The sequence below is a fragment of the Xyrauchen texanus genome, chromosome 28 (genome assembly GCF_025860055.1).
Source record: "Xyrauchen texanus isolate HMW12.3.18 chromosome 28, RBS_HiC_50CHRs, whole genome shotgun sequence".
Taxonomy (NCBI): Eukaryota; Metazoa; Chordata; class Actinopteri; order Cypriniformes; family Catostomidae; genus Xyrauchen; species Xyrauchen texanus.
In genome coordinates, this window is record NC_068303.1 from 13443907 (window position 1) to 13465424 (window position 21518).

The 21518-nt window shown below is 37.3% G+C and overlaps 1 protein-coding gene across 5 annotated transcripts in view; it reads right to left on the bottom strand.

Annotated features, from left to right (window-relative positions):
• LOC127621652 (retinoic acid receptor RXR-gamma-B) overlaps positions 1-21518 on the bottom strand; it is a 34597-nt gene that overhangs the window by 3079 nt on the left and 10000 nt on the right. For 3 of the 5 annotated variants that reach the window (XM_052095334.1, XM_052095335.1, XM_052095336.1), the window contains exons 2-5: positions 3940-4172; positions 1373-1517; positions 756-935; positions 84-244 (exon numbers count right to left, since the gene is read on the bottom strand). In XM_052095334.1, coding sequence (XP_051951294.1) covers positions 84-244; positions 756-935; positions 1373-1517; positions 3940-4172 — 719 coding nt within the window. Of the gene's footprint in view, positions 1-83; positions 245-755; positions 936-1372; positions 1518-3939; positions 4173-20357; positions 20488-21518 lie in introns of all 5 variants that reach the window. The other 2 variants (XM_052095333.1, XM_052095332.1) reach the window with 1 other exon arrangement.

The window sequence follows — 21518 nt, forward strand, 5'->3', positions numbered from 1 at the left end:
TCTGTAGTGTTTAATCTTTAAACATAAGTACTATTCTATAACAGTTAAATGTGTAACGTGATTACTTCACAAATGTGGCTTACTGAGTTGCCTGGGGTGTCTTCTGTATATGTCTCAGTCTTGGGTTCGACTGCAAGCTCTGCATCCAGAATCTTATCCACAGGCATGTCTTCATTGAAACTGCTTGTTGATTCCACCTCATTATCACTTTTCTCCTTCCCACGCTGCCTCTCTTCTTGGACCGCTGCAGGGAATCACAGAGGCAAACAAAGCAAAGTAACAAAGTACATAAATATTCATTTTAATTAATATTTAATAATAATTCATTAACAAGCAATTCTGTTCATCTTTCTCTCAAAGTGCAAAAAATTCATCCATCCAATTCATGTTCTTTGCACGAGTTCACTGGTTCATATAGTCCACAATGGAGGGGCTTGTGCACGGGACTGGGCTTGAGATCTGAGAAAAATCTCAGGAGATCAGCAGTTACAGAAATACTCAAACCATCCCTTCTGGCACCAACAATCATGCCAAATTCTAAATCACTGAGATACATGTTTTTCCCCATTCTGATGGTTGCTGTGAAATTTAAACAAAGCTGAAGCTCCTGACCCGTATCTGCATGATTTTCTGCATTGCACTGCTGCCACACGATTGGCTGATTAGATAATCACAAGAATAAGAAGGTGTACAGGTGTTCCTAATAAAGTGCTCAGTGAGTATATATACACACAGATTCACACACACACACACACCTTCCCTCTTCATGCCCATGGCCAGGCACTTCTGGTAGCGGCAATATTGGCAGCGATTGCGCTGCCGTTTGTCTATTAGGCACTCTTTGTTGTCTCGACACGTGTAGGTCAGGTCTTTGCGGATAGTTCTCTTAAAGAAGCCTTTGCAACCTTCACAACTGTAAACACCATAGTGCTTCCCTGCAAACACAAGCACATTTGTCATAAACCCCAAAACAGACAGCCCAATTCACTAAAAGTATCTTACATTAAAGGAATAGTACTCCCAAAAATAAAACTTTGGTCATCATTTACTCACCCTCACGTCATTCTAAACCCATATGACTTTCTTTCTGTGAAATATAATGAATGCCGTAGGACAGCTGTGGGACATCCTTGGTCACCACTTACTTTGATTGTATGGAAAATAGGTTTGAACAATCTGCTAAATATATTATTTGTGTTCTACCCAAGAAATAAGTCATGTGGGTTTGAAGAAATATGAGGGTACACACTGAGAGAATTTTATAAAACAAAAATTAAGTTCCAAAGCCAAGAGAAACGCACATAAACATTAGTGTGTGTGTGTGTGTGTGTGTGTGTGTGTGTGTGTGTGTGTGTGTGTGTGTGTGTTGTACCTGAAGATCGGTCCCCACAAATGGCACACATGTGTTTGGACAGGGATCCAGGGCTACCACACTGATAGTTGCTCATGTTGCCCATTGGAGCCAATCCTGGAGGGGGCTTGATGTCCTCTGAGCTAGTCACATTCAAAGAGTTCATCTGAGAGAGAGAAAGAGAGGGAGGAAGGAGAGAGTGGAGGTTTCCATTAGAGATGCACCGAAATTTCGGTGTTGAATATTTTCAGTCAAAAATGGGATAAAGTGCTTTTTCGGTTTTTAGCTGAAACAGAAAAAAAGGCAGAAAATGTTAACAGAAACACTCACAAAAAGGCATTGTTTATGTTGAACATTAAAGTCCACATCCAGAAGTGAAGTGATCGCTCTCTTGTTCATTAGCACATTATTAAAGGGATAGTTCACCCAAAACACACCCTCATGCCAACCAAGATATACAGTATATAACTTTCTTTCTTTTGCAGAACACAAACAAAGACTACTTCAGTTCTGTATGTCCTTATAATGAATGTGAAAGGTGACCAATATTTTGAAATTCCAAAAGCACATATAGGCAGCATAATAGTAATCCATAAGACTCTAGTGGTAAAATCCATGTCTTCAGAAATGATGTAAGTGTGGGTGAGAAACAGATGAATATTTAAGTCCTTTTTTACTGTCAATCTTCACTTCCACTTTCACATTCTTCTTCTTCTATTGTTTTTGGCAATTTGCATTATGCATGCATATCGCCACCTACTGGGCAGGGAGGAGAATTTATAGTAATAAAGGACTTAAATGTTGATCTGTTTCTCACCTCCACCTATCATATCACTTCTGAAGATATAGATTTAACCACTGGAGTCTTATGGATTGATTTTATGCTGCATTTATGTGCTTTTTGAATATTCAAAAGCATTTTGCTACCCATTCAGTTGCATTTTGAGGACCAACAGAGCTTAAATACTCTTCTAAAATGTTGTAATTGTGTTCTGCAGAAGAAAGTCATACACATCAGGAATGGCATGAGGGTGAGTAAATCATGAGAGAATAATTTCTGGGAGAACTATCCCTTCAATAAGTTTTGATTATTTATTTTCCAATCCCTATTAATTATTTTCTCATCACTATGTCCCCTAAGGGGCTCCACATGAAATCCATGCTTGATAGTTCGGTTCGCTTTAAACATGCCTTGAGAATGGCACCGGAGAAGCATTTCACCAACTAGCCTACAGACAGAAACAACAAATCCTGGAGTTTTCAGGCAAAATAAATGCAAGAGGGTTTCAAAGTTAAGAAATTATGACTGAAATGTTATTATTGTATAATACTAATATATCATTTTTATTATTATTAACAACAATAATAATACAATATAAAAAATTACAATAATATTTAAATTAGTAATTTGAGAGTTAAAGAGTCATTTGATATTCTATCACAACTTAAGTGAACACAAAAGAGATCCATTTAAGAATCCACTCCACATTCCAAGTCCACATACAATATGGCAATAGAACTGGCCTCATGTTCACTGAAGACTTTCACTGGAATTACAGTAAATTTAGCTGCTGTATTATGCAGCAGATTAGTTAACAATAAAGGTTTTCTTTAGAGGCTACACATTTTTGGTGTAATGTTTTTCTGTCTACTCAACTGTCTACTTCTGTCTGGTTTTGGTGCATCCCTAATAATAACATTTAGAATGTAATTATTCAAAACAAAGACTAATTTTAAATAATAATTTTAAGTTTTTTCCCCAGTGTGTCCAAAATTTTGTTGAGTTATCATAGTTTTCATGCAGTGGAAACAGGAGTCGATTCTTATTTTATGCCACAATACAGCATGGCTGTTTGTGTTCTCCCACACACAAACAACACACAAGAACATGCTCATACACACAGAAAAATAAACTCCACCTTTACACAAGTAGCTGTGAGAGTGCTGACATAATATTCAAAAGGGAAGGCATGTGTTTTATCTCTCTCTCTCTCTGAAGAGAATTGACCATTTCCACAACATGCCATTTTTCTGCAGCCGGCAGTCAGCCTGCAGGTGGCAGGATATGGCCATTTCTCCACAACATGCCTTGTACAATTGACTGTAAACATGATGAGTGTTCCATGGTTTTCTTACAGTTTGAACAGTTACTTTGAGAAAGCAAATATTTTTAGACTCTGCCTGCATGTCAGTACAGATATATACACATAACATTTTTAAAAACAGTACTGCCCTACACATCCACTATTTTCACTGTTATTGATGTCCTTTTCATTAGCCTAAAAGCCTAAAATGTTTGTGAATGCTTTCTCTAGCCTCCAGGGGGAAAGGAGACACACATACTAATATATAGAGACACATAAACTGACCTCTCTGAAACACAATGTCATCTGTAAGACCAAGAGTCATTATTACTTGCCAAATACTGCTCAGTATACACTGTATTTTGCTTACTGGGTCACTCCACATCAACTAGGTTCTCATTTTGTTTTTGAGATGATCAAAGACAAAATATGAAATTAACTTTTGAACTGAAGTATAAATCTAGGAATTCACTAGATGCTTCATTGCACATTGGAGTTTATTACCTGTGGGCTGCTGAGAGTGTTATAACCCATACTGGGTGTAGAGGGCAAGGAAATGGATGGTGATCCCAAAGATGGGGTGATGACAGAGTAGGGTGAGGTTAGGCCATTCATGGTGGAACCCAGCATGTTCATGGGAGACTGCAGTGGGCGGGAGGAACTGATGACAGACGGATGACCCACCATGGAGCTCATGGGTGGGTGCTGAGATGGGGAAGAATTCAGAGCACTAGTGTCTGTGAAGAGCCAAAGATGAAAAGAGAGATAAAGAAACAGAAAATGAGAAATGTTAGACCAGAGTCATTAAATGATAATTTGATAAAATTATAATGTTAAAAGTATAATTTGATTGCATAAGTGCTTATAAACATTCAAGAAATAGTTCACCCCCCCACCCCCTACCCCCAACCCCCTTTTCTGTCATTATTGACGTCGTTGAGGGGGTGAGTACTAGATAATAACAGAATTTTCATTTTTGGGTGAACTATTTCTTTACTCGAAGCAGAATGTAACTGGTCTGTCTGTATGAATATATCATGACACATCCTATACTTTATTTAGCATGCACAGATGTCATATAACGTCTTTGTTGTACAACAATTAGTCCCCTAAATAAGGCTTAAAGCCACTAATTGTAATAATGGGTAGTTTGGAAGACAAAATTGTGTGTCTTTCAGAGTAAATTTAAGAAGGCACAATAACAGATTAGTTAGAGAGCCCATTAAGCCCTGCAAGGTTTAACTATTCAGTCAGTAGTTGCTGAAGTGCTATATTTAGAGCACCTTGTAATGGTAGTTTGTAAAAGCAAAAACACACATTATCTAGCGTAATACAAGGACACACATAGGGCAAAGGTTGCTCTTTTGCCAAATACAGATAGTGTTGCAATCCATTAACATTAACTTGAAACATTAACTTGTTTCATCATTCAAGATGAAGAAATTAATCTAAGATTACATTTCTCTTAACTCTTTCATTTCCTGTATATGGCTTAGAGTAATTGCTTTATTGATAAGTGCACATTTAAGATCGCAAAGAAACCATTATCGATGATTTGGTCAGATATTCTGACACTGTAACTCTGGTACACTATGGCAGGCCATTTTAATTTACTTTTATCAGATTTGATTTGATTCTTAGCTCGTATTTTACTAGGTGGCAGTCAAATTTTCATAGTACAAACCAACAACGGCATAATTTACAACTAGAACAAAAGTTCTCCTTCAATGATTTTCTCAGAATATCATTCAAGGAGTGTGTATACATCTTGCAGAATGTATTAAATAATCTCCCACCCTCTCCATGCAAGAAAACGAAGAGCAAAGGTGTGAAACTGATGTTTATATACAGATTTTATTGTTTTTGTGCTGCCATAGAGAATTATGGGAGATGTAGTTTTGATAAATTACCTCCTAAAGGAGAAGTATTTTCTGTCAAGCACATTTTTACAAACTAAATTGTATAGTCAACTTTCATTTCATTTGAGCATTTCATCCAGCCAAACACAGCAACATTTGCTTAACCATTGGTGTGAGTTTAGCGTGGGACTATCCATTTGTGTAACCAATGGGAAAACATTATTTTGGCAATTTCTTTTGGTGCTGCTAAATGATCAGAAGTTACACACCTAACCTTTAATTATGATTAATAACAATATCTTCTGCCATTATTCTGTATTTTTCATGCCTCCAACTCAGAAAGAAAATCATATTTTTCCATTAGTACAACAACATTTTGGTGCTGTTCATTTACCCTCATCTCATCAATACAATCATTCAGACATGATCGGAAGAAAGCATCTCTCTTTCCCTTTCTCACAGTCTCTCTCTCTCTAGCTGTTGCCAGATATATTTTACCAGTTGCTCTCAGTAAATATCACATTCCTTAGCTTAAGGCTATGAGGGGTGGCAGGGAAGTTGCAATGCTCGAACACATAAAAAAGCTCATAACTCCTTAATCTTAGCCAGCGTCTCTTAGATCTCTAGAGCAACTTGCTGTGGTGTTAAATGGCTTTGCATAATGCTAATAGCTAAACTGCACCACTGTGATCTAGATTATGTCACTGGATAATCTGGGTGAGAACCTGATAATAACTTGACCCCAAAATCTTAATTTTCCTATTGTGAATTGAATTGTAGATTAGAATATTATATTACATATACTGTATGCTCTGGATGGAAAGGCAAACAGCTTTTTCATTATATGGATATTACAAATACATTTTTATATGATATGTGCATGAATATTTGGCAATGTCCTTTTTGAGGAACTGTTCAACAATTCAACTCATTTTCCACAATCTGTTTCTTAATATTGTGTATCTGGTTTATGCAACATGATTGTGTTATGATTAAGTTTATTTGTGTGTTTTAGATATAAATTCTTCTTTTGTAATATTAGAGGGTAGAGCGAGACGAGTGTATTTCATTATTCTTCTAACTCTCAAGTTCTGACACATCCAGCAATTTGTTGTTAATTAACAACAAGCCAGAACCAAGCAACACAGGGCTTAGACACATTAATATGTTAAAAATGCAGAGTCAGCCTGCAGTGGCTAAATTCTTCCAGGCTGACTTCAAGTGTGAGTCAGTCCGTATTTACTTGAGCATGTGTTGATGTCCCAGACTCTGGACAGAAGGAGGAATTTCTGTGGCTGATGGCCAAAGTGCTTTTGGAAGAGTGGCAATATGGCCATCCAGTGGTCCACACTATGGCCTATACTCAAATGACTGACCTTATCTAGCAAGTTCATATAAAATCAGACCCAAGGCCACTCAACCCATTAAGCGACATAGGCGGCCGCTTAGGTTGCCATTGGGGGCACCGATCTACCAAGCCAATTTTAGCCTGTGTCCAATTTGTGTCAAACACAATGCACCCTGTGCGTTCTGATAATTTGTTGTGGCCCCCTCCACAGAACATATAGACCCGTGTTCTGATTGCCTTACTAACATACTACTCTTACTGCTTCTGTGAGAAACACAGTGAGAAAGTATGGATAGTATGCCATTGTAAACACGGCCACAGACTCACAAGCATGGAGCTTGTGAATAAGAGTGATACCCGATGTTGGTTCATCTCAGTGTATTTGTCTAACATGCGGGCTGAATCGTTTGAAGCACTATGTCACACAGTAAAACAGTAACGGGATGCTTTAGAAGAAGGAAAGCAAAAACAATGTTGAATGAAGTGGATATTTACTTATAATTAATTGAAACAAATTATGCAACTGAATCAATTGTTTGCCAGTGAGCAAGTGCAGCCTGTGAGCGATTGTCTACTGCAAGTAAAAACATTTTCTACATAAAAGTGTACCAAAATATTAACATTATATGAAAGCACATAAAAGTCTCAAAAATTACCAAGCCAATACCATGTTTATTGGACATGTTTCTTGGAGTAGCCTAATAAATAAATGCCATGATATACTTAAAAATAAGTAGTTTTACCATATTGTACCATTACTATACCGTGATACAGTTTGATATATGCGGATGCAATGTGTTGGATGTGAATTGATGTGTAAATCCTGACTTTTAGTTTTATAATGTTTTGGTGCTTATTCAGTTTCTTCTTACTGAGTTTCAAAAATGGCTCTATTCGAGGGGCTGCACGATGTTAGCCAATCAGAACAGTGGGCGTTTATATTGAAGTTTGATATATATATATATATATATATATATATATATATATATATATATATATATATATATATATATATATATTCAATTTCATATAGACAATTTCATGACCCCTTTAATGTTTGGCTAGTTTAAGTTTATACATATTGGTGATATATTTAATTATGTGATAATTTGTACTTTTTTTTTTTTTCAAAAATTAATACATAACTCTTAAGGGGGTCTTAGGGTGCCAAATGGGGTAGGACTGGCATTGATCAAACCACAGACCAAGTCTCAAAAGTCAAGTAAGTGTAATACTGCAAATGCATGTTTGCAATCAAATAATGTTTTTTTTTTTTTTTTTTGCGAATGAGTTATTAGGTCCCTCTCATCACAGGTCCCGGGACGTTCCAGAAATAATTTTGTACAATTTATCATTACTTGCTCTGTCTCTGAATCAATTGTTCTTTTCTGCTGATTTAACCTAGGTGGCATTAGTATGTTAACCAATATCCAAATAGATAGGTAGATATTGTTTTACCAAACTTGCCTTTATATCTGGCTCCATTTTGGTATGGAACACCAACTTTTTATGATCCAATTAATTACTCAGGGATAATCCATGAGATTCATTTGAATCATTAAAAGTGGGCATAGTGGTTTTATGATAAAATCAAGTTCCACCATCCATTCATCCTGTGAATTTCAGAATTCATCATATCACACTACTCTATTTCTCTACAGTATTTCTTAGCTTAATGACTTTTCACACCATTTCAGAATGTCTTAAGCAACATCTAGACCCATCAACCTCTTGCTGTCATGATCATTCCGATCTTACTCTTATGACACACACACAGAGAGAGAGAAAGAGAGAGAGAGAGAGAGAGAGATTGGTCTGACAACACTAGAGACAGTCCATGTGCTAGATATTCATAAAGGATTTCACAATGACTCTGTGCAGTGCCCATGACCTTTGAACAGCTGTCTGGGTGCAAAGAGCAGCTTTTGGCAGACTGCTATCAAGTTCAGTGGAGACCACATAAAACCTCACAGGTCAATGTAGGTGTAATTGCCTTTATGCGCTGTCATAGCATGTTTTTTGCAACACACTGCAATCAATATCTACAGATACTATATACACTAAAACAGAAGGAGCTGTGTTAACTAGAACAGCATAGATGGTGGGCTGTGAATAAAAATGACAAAAGCAATTTAACCAAGACCAGCAGCCCTCAGACTGACTTTGAACACAAATACATGGTCTGGAACACCACTGTTATTTCCTAGTCAGTCAAATATATCAGCTCATTACTGCCTCTACAGTAAAGCATCAATGCCTACTTTTACATTATCGCACCCTTGGCCCGCTCAATGTCGCTCAGTCAGAAAGGTAAAGAGGAGAGAACAGATGACAGATGGGCCTAATATTCCTGCACAACAGGAAGGGGACTTACATAGGACACATTTTTAAACATTTTCTACATAAGCATGCAGTAGACTAACTGCTTTGACTGTTTTCATGCATTTCACTCCACTTTTAAAAGATGCAATGTCAAGTTGTATCGCTTAAAAGAAGAACCCATTCTGCATCTTGTTGTTTTCACTATAATCATGTCCTGGATGCAATTTTGCATCCATCTGTACTATTTTTAATTGTTTGTCTACAATCTCAACTTTTAAAAACACATCTGCTCTGCTCCATTCCATTGCTACTGTTGGCTGAGAGAACCGCATCTCATCCAGAGGAAACAGACAATGGAAGATGTGAAATGTGGAGACCAGGTCTTCTGTGAAGACCTGCATCTCTGGTTTGGCCTCTGTTAAAGCATTCCAACATTAAAAAATAACGACTGAAGTTGAATAAAGTTCCTAATCGCAACCGTGCAGGAGGATATTTGTGAGCATCATGTTTCACGGTGGATTGTATTATGTGTGTTCAGCACACTTCGTTGTGGATTGCTTGTGGACCAGTCACAATATGAGTCAAGATTTGCAAAGAAAGACAAATAAAAGCTATATTGGACCAGAAAGCATAACCGTAAGTAACCAATTCCATTCAGGAATGTTTAATATGTCATGACTGTTTGATATTTATAGTGCTGCTGTGCTTGAGTGAACTGTTTGATACATTCAAATGCAATGTTTTGGGTGTGTGTTATGTTTAAAACCTAAAATTTAGCTGTTTCTTAATTTTTGTTGTGGAGCTGGTTCATTCCAATACAGCCATATATATATTTGAAACTAAAATGTTCCAATTTAGTTTCAAATATATATGGCTGTATTGGAGGGGCTTCACAATGTTAGCGAATCATAACAGTGGCCGTTTACATTGAAATTTGAAGGAGACATTGATGCCAAAACTGAGCATTTTAGACAGAGGGTCAGAGACATATATCATATACAGATAATATATTATTAAATTATGACTGTATTGGTAAAAACAAAACAAAAAACATTATAAGTGGAACTTAGGGAAAATAACAATTATTTAAAAAAAATTGTATGTCATGACCCCTTTAAAATATAATAAAAAATATACTAAATGGGGGGTATATGTTAAATGTATAGTGAAGAGAATTACAGATACAAACATAGTTGAAGTGAAAATTATGCCAAACAGACAAATGTGTACCTAGGTAACTGTATCTAAGTAAGGACTTGCCCAAGACTTCTATTATTTTCAAATGAAGCTGATTTAGACTAATCCTAACCTAAACATTATGCCTAAAAGAGAGTTTTTAGCATTTTCAAAAGAAATAAAACATTACTAAAGTATATGAACTTTCCGTTTGATTACATCCCCAAAAGTAGGTATCATCACATTTAGTAATCTTCTAGAAGCGTTGTTTTAGCATATTATTGGCTAGAACCACATGCAATCACATACCCTCAGAATGAGAGACCACATGGTTACAGACAACTCTGACAACAGGTTCCCATCCCAATTATAAACCAACTCACACAGACTCTTAGAAACACTAATTTCTGGTTTAAATGAAGTTGATCAATAGTGAGTGACACTAAACCTCCTAATCAAAGTATTTTTAAGTAATTTACAAGGAGACCAAATATCAAGAAGTTGGGGGAACAGAAGAGAAAAGGGGTGTAGCAGACACAGAAAGGTGGAAAGGGGGCTGAAGTGATTGAGAAATGGGTCTCAAAAACACTGTCCCACTCTAGCCCAGTCTGTCATATTAAGATGACATTAAATCAACCCTGATTACTGCCATGTATTCATAATCCCTCAAAGCCCAGAACCACACACACACACATTTCACACTTTAACTACTAACATTACTTCATAAAGCACTTCATAAAACAGATCACTATACAGTACATTGTTTTTAAATTGTAAATGATTAACGTACACACTGGTGTGTTTGTGCATGCGACAGCATCTCCTACAAAACTACATTTGGGTGCCACTAATACATAGTCTACAAGTCTTGCAATCTTATTTTATATACTGAATATGTGCACTCACCTAAAGGATTATTAGGAACACCTGTTCAATTTCTCATTAATGCAATTATCTAATCAACCAATCACATGGCAGTTGCTTCAATGCATTTAGGGGTGTGGTCCTGGTCAAGACAATCTCCTGAACTCCAAACTGAATGTCAGAATGGGAAAGAAAGGTGATTTAAGCAATTTTGAGCGTGGCATGGTTGTTGGTGCCAGACGGGCCGGTCTGAGTATTTCACAATCTGCTGAGTTACTGGGATTTTCACGCACAACCATTTCTAGTTTTTACAAAGAATGGTGTGAAAAGGGAAAAACATCCAGTATGCGGCAGTCCTGTGGGCGAAAATGCCTTGTTGATGCTAGAGGTCAGAGGAGAATGGGCCGACAGATTCAAGCTGATAGAAGAGCAACTTTGCCTGAAATAACCACTCGTTACAACCGAGGTATGCAGCAAAGCATTTGTGAAGCCACAACACGCACAACCTTGAGGCGGATGGGCTACAACAGCAGAAGACCCCACCGGGTACCACTCATTTCCACTACAAATAGGAAAAAAAGGGTCTACAATTTGCAAGAGCTCACCAAAATTGGACAGTTGAAGACTGGAAAAATGTTGCCTGGTCTGATGAGTTTCGATTTCTGTTGAGACATTCAAATGGTAGAGTCAGAATTTGGCGTAAACAGAATGAGAACATGGATCCATCATGCCTTGTTACCACTGTGCAGGCTGGTGGTGGTGGTGTAATGGTGTGGGGGATGTTTTCTTTGCACACTTTAGGTCCCTTAGTGCCAATTGGGCATCGTTTAAATGCCACGGCCTACCTGAGCATTGTTTCTGACCATGTCCATCCCTTTATGGCCACCATGTACCCATCCTCTGATGGCTACTTCCAGCAGGATAATGCACCATGTCACAAAGCTTGAATCATTTCAAATTGGTTTCTTGAACATGACAATGAGTTCACTGTACTAAAATGGCCCCCACAGTCACCAGATCTCAACCCAATAGAGCATCTTTGGGATGTGGTGGAACGGGAGCTTCGTGCCCTGGATGTGCATCCCACAAATCTCCATCAACTGCAAGATGCTATCCTAACAATACGGGCCAACATTTCTAAAGAATGCTTTCAGCACCTTGTTGAATCAATGCCATGTAGAATTAAGGCAGTTCTGAAGGCGAAAGGGGGTCAAACACAGTATTAGTATGGTGTTCCTAATAATCCTTTAGGTGAGTGTATATTTATGTTCCCATGTCCTTAAAGGGACACAAATCTCTAACTTCTGAGAACTTATCTATCTTATCTGTACTGAAGTGTGGTGGTGTAGTGGTCTAAGCGCATAACTGTTAATCTGGTAAACAGAAGGATGCTGGTTCGAGCCCCACAGCCACCACAATTGTGTCCTTGAGCAAGGCACTTAACTCCAGATTGCTCTGGGGGGATTGTCCCTGTAATAAGGGCTCTGTAAGTTGCTTTGGATAAAAGTGTCTGCCAAATGTGTAAATGTAAATCTATCCCCATACCACACACAATTCAATTTGTCTTACCGTAATTATATTTTCGACCCCTAACCCTACCCCTCATAGAAACCTTTTTATAAAATTTTCATTAAGACATTATTTAATATTTTTATTAAGCTGTATTCCTGGTGGGGACCATTGACTGGTCGCCACAATGTAGGCAAAACCTAACCCCCCCCCACACACACACTTTTTTCTTGAACGCTGTCTCACACTGCTGGAATGTAGTTTTCTTGAAAGGTGTGTTAGCATGTTTTGACTAAGTATTAGGAATGTTGCACACAAAAATACAGTATGACAGCTGTGGTATTTGGTTTACATGTACTGTCTGACATGCTTTTTAAAGGTACAAGTGAATATTGAACAATAAAAGAGAAAGTCTAAGTTGTCAGACCTCACTGAACACTGAACTCTAAAAACAAAATGTGTCCTGCAGTAACCTGTCTTACATCACTTAAAACAAGCCCATTTTGTCACATGCATTTTTTTTATTTAAAATAGCTTATGCTGATAACTGCTATATAGTCATACAAACTGTAAAATGAGGTAAATCTATGTATAAACAGAACATCAGCTGACCGATATATTGACAGACAGACCGAGAGACAAACAGACGGATAGATAATCAGCGTATCCCTCTAGCATATGGCCAAATAAATGTTGACCAGATGTGATATGCTGACTTCTTAAGAAAAGAACGAACATTGATCAAAACATCCTGTCATATCATTGTCATATAACAGCAAATAACCTACAGCACTGAGGGCAATATGGTAATAAATACAATTAGAGAACCAAGTAATATTTATGATGACACTTAATGACCCTTTGTTTATTTCAATTGGAATGTGGAACAATTAACAGAGATCAACAGGAACAGTTCCACTGAGCATTGCACAAGAGTTTGTGAAGTCACTGTGTTCAGCCAAATGCCTCTTGTTTATAAAAATGCATCTAATAGGTCACTGAAGACATAGCAAGTCTTGGGAAAACAACTCAGAAACTGCATGCTGATGACCCCTAATAACCTCTGTGCCATGAGATAAGACTGATTACATAGCTAAAATGGACTGAAATCAGTATAAAGCTATATTTACATTAGAGTTGTAACATTTCAAAAAGTGGTAACCTGCAATTGATAGTTTTATTTATTTTTTTCTACTTGATCTAACCGATAAAAAGGTGTTTTGTAGGTTTAGTCTAATGTAGTTAGGTTTATTCAGTCATATAAAATCATCAATACCAGCTTTACGATCAGGCAAATGATCCAAAACAACAGTTTCTGTTCCAAAATTCTTAAAACTGAGCTTGTCCATAGCTTGAGGTTTTAACAGAGGATCAATGCAGGGTTTCATATGAGACAGATAACAGATATTTAGAAGTCTCAAACATCCACCCCAATGTTTGTCTACACCTCTATCAACCATCAGATTATATATCCAGGTAATGTCAGCATTGAGCAAAGACCACTAGAGGAAGTTTTTCTCAGTATCCTTACCTCAAACCTTCTGCCAAACCCCATTCAAATTTTTCACAAGACTATAATTATAAAAAAATGTAATATAATCACAAACACAATAATACAATTATCTCTAAACAACAGCAAGTGACCCTTCCAACCGATCTCATGGAGAGTTGGCTATTTCGTATGTTCTCGTACGATGGTGTTCGCATAAACTCGTATGACTTCATCACATGCAAATTCCCGGATGTCTAATGAAGTAAGTGCGAGTTACACGCACGAGGCATTAATGACATACTTATTAATATGATGCCCTAACCCAAACCCCTTATCTAAACTTAACCAATCAGTAGAGTGAGTAAACATGATAGGAAGCTGTTGTGTGTGATAGAAGCAAGTAATTGTTGCGTATTACGATATCCAGCAACGTCATTGGCTGTAGTGAAAGTCGTAGGGATTCAAACGAGTGCACAATATCATAGGAATTAGCCAAATTTAGAAATGTCGTACGAATCCTGACGATTTCGCCATGAGAGTATGTTGCAGAGTGTCAACCCGAGTGTTGGACCGACTCTTTATCAAAGCCTGTCTTGAAAGGTTATTGACCAATCCTACCTTGGCAACTGTTGCTGCCATATGGCCAGACAGACTTTGCTCTGGTTTAATGCAAGTCTATGGAAAGTATTTTCTATTTAATAATTCCTGCGATTCACTCCATCCGATCACTTCTCTTTCCATCAGACAGCGGCAGAACAAATGGTAGTAGGAAAGCTTGCCAGACCTATTGAACAGTGACGTGCGGTGATGTCTTAAAGAGGCTAGGCACTGAGTTATGAAAGCCAGATTACCTGATTTATTGTATAAGCTAATAATACGTAATAACAGTGAACGTTACGCACAAGCGCAGCATATCAAGAAATGTACAAATCAGGATGTATATCGTGTATTCTCTCTCTCTCTCTCTCTCTCACGCACACACACACACACACACACAAGTGCGTAAACAGTGAACGTTATGCATTTATCAGATCCTTCAAAACCTCTCGGTTTTCCTTTACCTTTTCATTGTGGTAGGTTATATTCAGCTTCCTTTGCTCGTCAAGTGCAAGGTCGATCCGAGATTTTCCAAAGGTTTTCAGTGTAATTTGACACTGGATGTGAGCTGACGACTTTTCATGCTTGGTTAAAGCTGCGGGCAGGTTGTTCAAATCACAATATCCCTCTGAAGTTCAAACAGTCTGACTGGTTGAAAAAAGCAGGCAGGAATAGCAGTACAGCCGCTGATTGTTAGCGCAGCCACATAGCCAATCTTTTCTTACATACCAATCAGTTTGAAATGATCGGATACTTTTTGGGCCCTTTTGCTGTGCTAGTCCATCTAAGGCTAGCGTAGACCTCCCTCTTGCAATTAACTCCTATTTGGAATTAAAATCGAGCTTGGAAAAATTTCTTAATTCCGTGATTACGGCTGGTGCTGTCATTTTGAATTTGGCAGGGATTAGGCATGTACGCTAGCTGTGGTGTAATGACGTTAGCTACGCAAATGTCCAGGAATATCTCGATTTTAATTGGGCCATGTCTGATACGTAACGGAGATGATTACGGGCATAACATATTTACGTCAAAAGGCACAGCAGATTTGTGCTTTTTGCCGTACATGTTAAAGAATACAGGATCGAAGTGCGCATGCGCAACATGGGTTTTCCGCTTGTCGTCTGCAATGAATGGACCGTAAATGCACTGCTTATTCTACCATTTGTTTTTAGTTGATTATGCGTAACTGCTACATTTGTCATCATAACGTCTAAACAATTGGAATAACACACATATTGCATGTATAAATCACAAGAATAAAAAGTAAAAATCCAAATACAAGTTTATTATTTAATAAACATTTTATTTTTGAATTTTGGCGGGGTAGGCAGTGCCTAGTTTGCCTACCCAGACCGCACGTCAGTGCTATTGAAGCAGCAGTACCAAATGGAGGTGCGACTCAGCAAAGCATTTGGTTTTTGACAACATGTTGTATCCGAAGATGAATTGCTGTTAGATTACAGAATCGTACACCTTCTATGATATGCTGTTTATATATTACTACAGGGGTATGATTATTAACAACGTAGATAAGAAATAATTGTTAGTGCTTTTGAAGAATGAGACACACCCAAAACACTTCCACACTGATTACTACCTCAGTATTGTGCAAGATTTATTTGTTGCATCAACATTGACACCTCTCAAATAAAGATAGAGAAGAAAAAGAAGAGGGGGCTGAGTAACAGCCAATCAGTGATGACGACATCCATCAACGCTTTCTATTGTGCGATCAATGGGAGTTTTTCCTTGTCAGTCAAAGTATTTACACACACCCACACACAAACGTCCCTCAACAGAGTAATTGTAAGAGAGGAATAGAGAGAGAGAGAGAGAGAGAGAGAGAGAGAGAGAGAGAGAGAGAGAGAGAGAGATGGTATAGAAAGAAGGTGAATGGTATAGAAAGATCACATGAAGAAAATAAGTTAAGAGTTGAAGTAGAGGTGAGGGACAGGGAAAAAGAGAGAGAGAAATATAAGGGGAAATAAAGAAATGGATCGATCCAAGCAGGCACTCTTAAAATATCCATAGTGCCACTTTGCCTGATCTATGACAGCTGAAGAGCATTAGTGTACAGAGCCTTGCCAAGTACTTTTACTTCTCTACGGCTGAGAGTGGAGGTTACAGATTAATTACACAAAAGCTACAACTGACAAACCGAGCAAGTATCTGATTAAGAGAGTGGCAAAAGAATAGACACTGGGGAGGGAAAAGTGACGTCATGCAGTTGTTACTATAAGGAGCTATTTCTACCTGATCTAATGCTTAAAAATGAGTTGTGTTAGTGTAACCTGATGTTAACAATTTTTGTTAATAATATTTTAAAATATAATTATAAAATGTAAAAAATGTGCTGACTCGAATAAAACCAGTTCGTTTAGACGTTGCCACATAAAGCAAATTTGTGGCAAAAATGTTTTTTTTTTTAATAATTTTTTGTAAAACATAATCAGTGTATGTTGTGTGCAGTTTATACATAATGCTTCTAGTAAAAGTTTTATAAAACAAACTGCAATCTCTCTCCATTATACACACATATAAACATAGAGTGGTGCCAAAAAGTATTTAGACACTTAAGCCACACTTCAAATGGATGAATAACATTGTATTAGATAACAAAATACCAAACCAGCTGGCATTTATTTGAAAGTCAGATAAAAGTCAAGCACACATTTTGAACAGAATATTTCACAAAACATTGTTTGTTATAGGGCTGCATGATTATGATAAATATAATAGAATAATATTAATATAATTTACATTAAAAACTTATTTTTGGGTGGATCACATCCAAAACAAGCAGAGAACTGTGTTTCTGAATAATAATAAGAGTTGCCTAAAAAAAGTCCTCTTCAGACTGGCCATCTAAGCAGCATAACAACAACATGTTATTTACATTTTGAACAAATTATACACCGAAATGAGCAGTGGACATTAAAAGGGACAAAATGGTTCAAAATTATGACAAGGTATTTGGACATTTGTGAGTGTCCATAATTAATATGATGAACAGTACCTGTGGCTGCTTTGCTAGGACACCTGTGTGAACATGAGTGGAACGGACTTCATAAATCCACTAAAAAAATACCTTGGGAGTATAAAAGGTCTTGCATCATTTATTTGCTAATTCCACTTTGTTTCATATTTTACTATCTAATACCTCAAAATTACCACGGTTTTGCAGATACCGGAAACTAAGGTGGGTGGGAAAGGTAGATAATCGATTAATCTTCCTATCCTTTTTTAATCGATTTATAGGATGTTAAAAAAAAATCTTATTCTTTCCTTACTGTGATGGGCAGAGACATAGTGCTTTAAGAGTCCAAAATAAATAAAATCCTAGATGCAGTTTATTGTTAAACCAAAATCCCAATAATTGCCAGAAAAAAATATATAAATAAAATGTGTGGCAAGATGTGGGTCTTTTAACTGTAAACAAGCCCAAAACACACATGGGGCTCTTAATTTGAAAAGATTGAGAATTGGCTTCCTTACAATTCTCTATTTTAGGTATTTACAAAATTAAGCTTTTTATAGCCTATATCCACTCTCTGAGCACTTTATTATGAACACCTGTACACCTACATATTCATGTGATTATCTAATCAGCCAATCATGTGGCAGCAAAGCAATGCATATAATAATTCAGATATGGGTCAGGAGCTTCAGTTAATGTTCACATCAACCATCAGAATGGGGAAAAATGCCTGAAGGGCTGGTTTGAGTATTTCTGTAACTGCTGATCTCCAGGGATTTTCACACACAACTCTCTAGAGGTTACTCAGAATGGTGCCAAAAACATCCAGTGAGCGGCAGTAGCATTTTTCTTTGCATGGATTTGCTTGGTTGTAGAACCAAGTCGTAGAATATTCCAGCACTGGCCACAGAGGAACACAGATTAAAAAAAAACTAAAAAATACTGTAAGGAAACTATAGTATCACCATTGAATTTTGCAGATAACAGATGGTTCCAAAAAGCAACTATCTGCACCGATTAATCAGTAAAACCGATATCTCGGTCTACCTCTACACAAATTCATCCATTTTTAAGTGTCTTAAGTGTCCAAAAACTTTAAACGCCACTGTACTTGTAAATAGAGAAGTGTAAGTTATAAGGATTATAAGAAACATATTTTGACAATTAACCTAAAAAAAATTCTTGTATTTTTTGTTTTATTTAGCACTAAGCATTGCATGAATACAAATAAATTGTGTGAATATGTAAGCCACTGTGAACGAGTTTCTCTCATATTGCTCATTAACGTTCAACACATTTTTCACAGAAAAAATACTAAAATTTCATGAAGTTTCCCACCAAAACCTATAGTATGCGTTCCAAAACTTAAATATAACCTTTTTTAAGCTTTAAAAGTAAGGCACTATCCACTGCTGTTGTACTGAAAAGACAGACTGCGATATTCATTAAAACACCTCTTTTAGTGTTTCACATAACAAAGCAAGCTAGAAGGGTTTAAAAGACATGAGCAGGGTTGGGGAGTAACAGAATACATGTATTGGGAATAAGTATTTAAAATACAAAATATAAGTAACTGTATTCCACTACAGTTACAATTTATATAATTGGTCCTTATAATTCCGTTACATTCAAAAAGTATTTTGATTACTGAAGAGATTACTTTGCATTTTATTGTAATTTGTTTCATTTAATATTTAGTCCTTTCAGATGGAAAACATTTATACATATAAATGATCCAATCCAAAGTGCATTTGAACAGCGGTGAAACACTTTCTTATAATGTGTTACATTCATACGACCAGACAGAGAAGTAATTTTGGAGCAGAAGAAATATAAATAAACCTTGTGTAAATTGTCAGCTTTACGCTAAGCTCAAATGCTATTTCTAGCCATTTTACATGCACGTTACCAGGCACGATCATATTCAACACTGCATAAGATATTTATGTTTTTCAGAGAATGTATTTTGTCTTACTGTACTGGCAGAGTTTTTATAGTCAAAACAAGTGAAATTATCTACCAGTGCTGAAGAAGTAATCCAAAGTATTTAGAATACATTACTGATCTTGAGTAATCTAACGGAATACATTACAAATTACATTTTACAGCATATATTCTGTAATCTGTAGTGCAATACATTTCAAAAGTAACCCTCGCAACCCTGGACATGAGGGTGAGCAAATTCTGACATAATAGGGCTGGGCGGTATGGCTAAAGTGTCAACTAATAGAGATTTTTCAATACCATGAATATCGAGATGTGTAAATGTCTGTGTGCACATCGTTCCACCTGGCTCCAAAAAATGGAGATGAACACACAGATCATGGGACAACTCCCAAACAAGTAATCAGTCAAAATTAATGTTTTAAAATTCATAAAATAAAAAAATACCCAGCTAGTGCAATCTGGTTCCAATCACTTTACATTCCAAGAGAAAATGAGAAAGAGCTTTGTTAATAAAATATGGGAAATATTACTGAACGCATTCTTTACCATAACCTCAGTCTACCCAAACACACTTTAAACTGCACATATCCAATCCAGATCTAATTAAATTATTAAACAATTAGTAATCAAGATGTAAAATCAACCAAAAAAAAGTTTGTCCTATTGTCAGTGTTGAATGCACCTGCATTCAGATCATACACAGTCAGCACAGTTCTCTCAATTTCTTTTTACACCATAAGGATGCACCTGCCAAGCCAAGACATTGACGGATTGCAGTATTTAGAGTTTTAGGAGCAGGTCTGATCACTGGTCTGATAATCAGATACTCACGGTGGCTGTAGTGGCCGCTCTCTCTGTCGTGACTCTGAGAAGCCAACGTCGCTGGATGCCACATGACTGCTCGTGCCACTCCCAAACCTCAACAGGCACGGTAGATTGACTGTCCAAACACAGACTCACTCTGGTGATGAAACAGATGGGACATGAGTGAAGCAGGATAGCCGTAAGGGGAGTATCCATGGGGAGGAGTCTGCTCATTTACAGGATTACTTGGATTATCTGCGATTCAATCCAGAAGGAACCGTTTACTGCCACAGATCAGCCTCCCTCCCACCCTTGACAAGCCCCCTCCTGCACAGACTGCGGTCTGTCATGACAGAGGCTCAGGGTGTCATTAAATATATCAGTCCAGACGGGCCACCTGTTGCACGACCAGGGATGAAGTGCGCTTGAGTGTCTCTGTGCGGTTCAAATAAAAGGCAATACTTTTTTGTTTGTGATTCAGGTTTATCGACAACAAAATATTGTCGACAAACATTTTTGTTGTTGAATAGTAGTTTGATGTAATTTAATGTAACATGAGATAAATTTTAACTCTAATGATGAGGGCAGCACTGCAGTTTGCGCCTGACTTAGGAGAGGAAGAATAACAGAGATCACAGTCCAGATGCACTCTAAACATTCCAAACAGCTTCAGGTGATGTAGATCACTATGTATGAGGGAATTATAATGCAAAAATGCAAAATAAGTAAATACAGACGCACTCTCGTTGTGGAATAAGTGGAGCTGGAGATGCCGCTCGGCTAAAGCAAAACTTGTGTGTCGAGCGTCTTTAAAGGAAACACTCTGGCGTTACATCGCTTAATGCAGTTATATTTAATGTATTATAGCTTTATTAAAGTTCAAATAATATGGAAGCAGATCATGTAAATAACTACAAACTCCAAAACTGGCATATTTCTGTGCGGTCAGCGCCTCTTCTATGAGTTGCGCGAATGTCGTGATCTGAGGGGGAGAGACTGAAACTGCATATGGCTAATGTACACTCTGTCGCGGGGGACGCTTGTTCCTCGTGCGTGCACGCTTGCTGCAGCTAGATTATAATGTGATGGCTCGCGACTTATTGAATCACAATATATGTCACTGTGCATTTCTTATCGTGAAGAAAATTGGCAATACACAACTTTATTAATAAGAGAGAGTTTGTTTTT